Raw genomic sequence first — 3,136 nt, 5'->3', positions numbered from 1 at the left:
GCGTGCGACGACTGTTTATAATTAATTGTCAAGGGATTTTGGATCAGTAATATCACGCGCTATTTCCCGTTTCCTTGCTTGGCTGGCCTGTTACAATAAGGATGTGCCACAGTAGTATTGTTATTAATATTATTATCAATATGTAGCGCAGGAATAGTGACTTATGCCTTTGTTACTGATTACTTTTTCAAAATGTTCTGCTCATGTTGGTGTAGGCTATCCATCCCAGTCTGCTTGGGCTACATTACGATGAGCAGTTTGCATTCTACAACACGTTTTTCTTTTCTTTGCAGCTGTTGCTGGTGTCAAGCGGATTCAGTGATTAATTCATAGCCACCGAAGGGGCAGAGGACGAAACAAACCTACACCCCACCCCTCCCTCACAGTGAAGATGGGAACCAGTGATTTCATAGGCGAATAAAGTCTCTACCGATCACCTCAGATAACGGAGCTCTCCTCCTGCATTCAGTTTCCTTTTGGATAACGCAGGCGCGCGCCGCGCACATGGATTCTAGAACTGTTGGACACCTTTTTCTCATAATGATGATGATTATGATGATGATGATGTCACCAGAAGCGCGTCGCTTCGCCACAGTTGTAAAGTCCAATTACAATAAGTAAAAGTGCACCGAAAGAGCTTAAAGCAATTCCGAAGGCAGCGGACCTACAGTGCCAGTCAAGTGCATTTATGAACTTGCTGAGGCCGTCTTTAGCTCAACCTCGTTCTTCAGCCCGTTTTCCATCATTCTGAACGCTTCGTAGTTCGAGAAGATGGAGTTTGCTATGGTGGGCGCGGACAGCGGGGGCTGCAACACCCACCTGCCCTATGGATATGCCCAGGCTCGCGCCAGGGAGAGAGAGCGCGAGCGGGAGCGGCAGTCTCGCGCAGCGGCGTCGGCAGCCGAAGCCGGAACGGTCGGAGAGGGAGGTGGGTCCAGCGGCCATCCCCACAACCATCCGCATCAGAGTCGCACCGCCTCTTCAACGAATGCCAACAACAGTAGCGCCGGGACCGCCTCGCGCCCCTCCTCCTCCTCCTCCTCCTCCCAACAGCCGCAACAGCAACAGCAGCAGCAGCAACACCACGAGCCGCCACAGCAACTTCTCCGAGAGCGAAAAAAGCAACGAGGCGTCGCGCGCTGGAGACGGAACCGCGCGGCACTCGGCGGGGATCTACGCCAATCAGAGTTGGCGCTCCTAGGATCCGAGGAGGACATCATGATTGAGGAGGACGAGGCGGAGGGCGAGGAGGAAGAGGAGGACAGGGGAAGCAAGAGATCGAGTTTTGTCTATAACATGGATGATGAAGAGGAGACGGTTTCGTTAACGGACAGGCGTCCTCAGTCAGGGTACGAAAATGTTTACCACGAGTATGGCTGCTGCGAGAGAGTTGTCATCAACGTGTCGGGCTTGAAGTTTGAGACCCAGCTGAAGACTCTCGCGCAGTTCCCAGACACTCTCCTGGGGGACCCTGAGAAGCGAATCAGGTACTTCGACCCTCTGCGTAACGAATACTTCTTCGACAGGAATCGACCGAGCTTCGACGCCATTCTGTACTTCTATCAGTCCGGGGGGCGCTTGAAGAGACCCGCCAACGTGCCGTTTGACATCTTTTCCGAGGAGGTCAAGTTCTATGAACTCGGGGAAGAGGCGATGCTCAAGTTTCGCGAGGATGAGGGCTTCGTGAAGGAGGAGGAGAAGCCGCTGCCCGAGGACGAGTTCAAACGCCAGATCTGGCTGCTCTTCGAGTATCCGGAGAGTTCAAGTCCAGCCAGAGGGATCGCGGTCGTGTCAGTGCTGGTCATCGTCATATCCATCGTCATCTTTTGTTTGGAAACATTGCCAGAATTCAGGGACGACAAAGAATTCCTCAGCCCAGGTAAAAACTCCACGCAGGCGGACAATGGATTTACGCCGTTCAACGACCCCTTTTTCATCGTTGAGACGGTGTGCATCATTTGGTTCTCGTTTGAGATCATCGTGCGCTTCTTCGCGAGCCCCAGTAAAGCTGATTTCTTTAAAAACGCGATGAACTCCATAGACATCGTCTCTATTTTGCCTTACTTCATAACTCTCGGCACAGACCTCGCCCAGCAGCAAGGCAACGGGCAACAGGCGATGAGTTTCGCGATCTTGAGGATAATACGACTCGTCCGCGTGTTCAGGATCTTCAAACTGTCTCGGCACTCGAAAGGTCTCCAGATCCTGGGGCACACTTTGCGCGCGAGCATGCGAGAGCTGGCGCTGCTCATCTTCTTCCTCGTCATCGGCGTCATCCTGTTCTCCAGCGCGGTGTACTTTGCGGAGGCAGACGAGCCCTCGTCTCAGTTCACCAGCATCCCAGACGCGTTCTGGTGGGCTGTAGTGACCATGACCACGGTGGGCTACGGGGACATGAAGCCCATCACGGTCGGGGGCAAAATCGTGGGCTCGTTGTGCGCCATCGCTGGTGTCCTGACCATTGCGCTTCCAGTTCCTGTCATCGTGTCCAACTTCAACTACTTCTACCACCGGGAGACTGATAACGAGGACCAGGCGCCCGTTGTGGAACAGCCTCCGCCGGGCTGCCCCTACTTTCCGGATTTCCTGAGAAAATTCAAAGGGTCCCCATCAGGGTCGTCTTTGGGGGACAAGGCGGCAGAGTACATGGAGATGGAGGAGGGCGTGACAGAATCTCTGTGCGGGGCTGACACGCAAAGCCCGGGCAGAGGGAACGGTACTGACTTAGGCGGAAAAAACAGTTCACAATCACGAACCCTACAGACAGATGTATGATTATGGACGAACGATAACCTCCTCGGGAGGTTTTCATAAAGATGACTGCACAAATGGATCAGTTAACAGCACACATGCACAACTTGAAGACATATAGCCTACACAGTACGCGCGTGCGCAAACACAACGAGACGAAATGACAATGCATCCCTTTATAAAAATGCTGGCGGAAATGTACAGCACGGAAGGGAACATGAACTTGGTGGACTTCATGCACAGCGAATTCTCGTCCTTTTGGAGTGCACGATGACCACTAAGCATGCGCAGTGCTTTACGGATCCCAGGTAAGCGATTTCTGCGTTAAGAATTTGCTCAGTCACACAGCGATCATGTTGTCATCATACACTCTCAGTTTTACGCA

General features: G+C 52.7%; 1 protein-coding gene across 1 annotated transcript; it reads left to right on the top strand.

Moving 5' to 3' along the window:
- Positions 1-534: 534 nt before the first annotated feature.
- LOC107740416 (potassium voltage-gated channel subfamily A member 1-like) lies at positions 535-2,903 on the top strand. Its single transcript, XM_016552838.1, has one exon. It carries the CDS (start codon positions 772-774, stop codon positions 2,773-2,775), a length of 2,004 nt encoding a protein of 667 aa, XP_016408324.1. The 5' UTR covers positions 535-771; the 3' UTR covers positions 2,776-2,903.
- Positions 2,904-3,136: the final 233 nt, after the last annotated feature.

The sequence above is a fragment of the Sinocyclocheilus rhinocerous genome, unplaced genomic scaffold (genome assembly GCF_001515625.1).
Source record: "Sinocyclocheilus rhinocerous isolate Xijiao unplaced genomic scaffold, SAMN03320098_v1.1 scaffold225, whole genome shotgun sequence".
Classification (NCBI taxonomy): domain Eukaryota; kingdom Metazoa; phylum Chordata; class Actinopteri; order Cypriniformes; family Cyprinidae; genus Sinocyclocheilus; species Sinocyclocheilus rhinocerous.
Note: the sequence above shows the minus strand (reverse complement) of the source record. Positions and strands in the feature narration are given on the sequence as shown.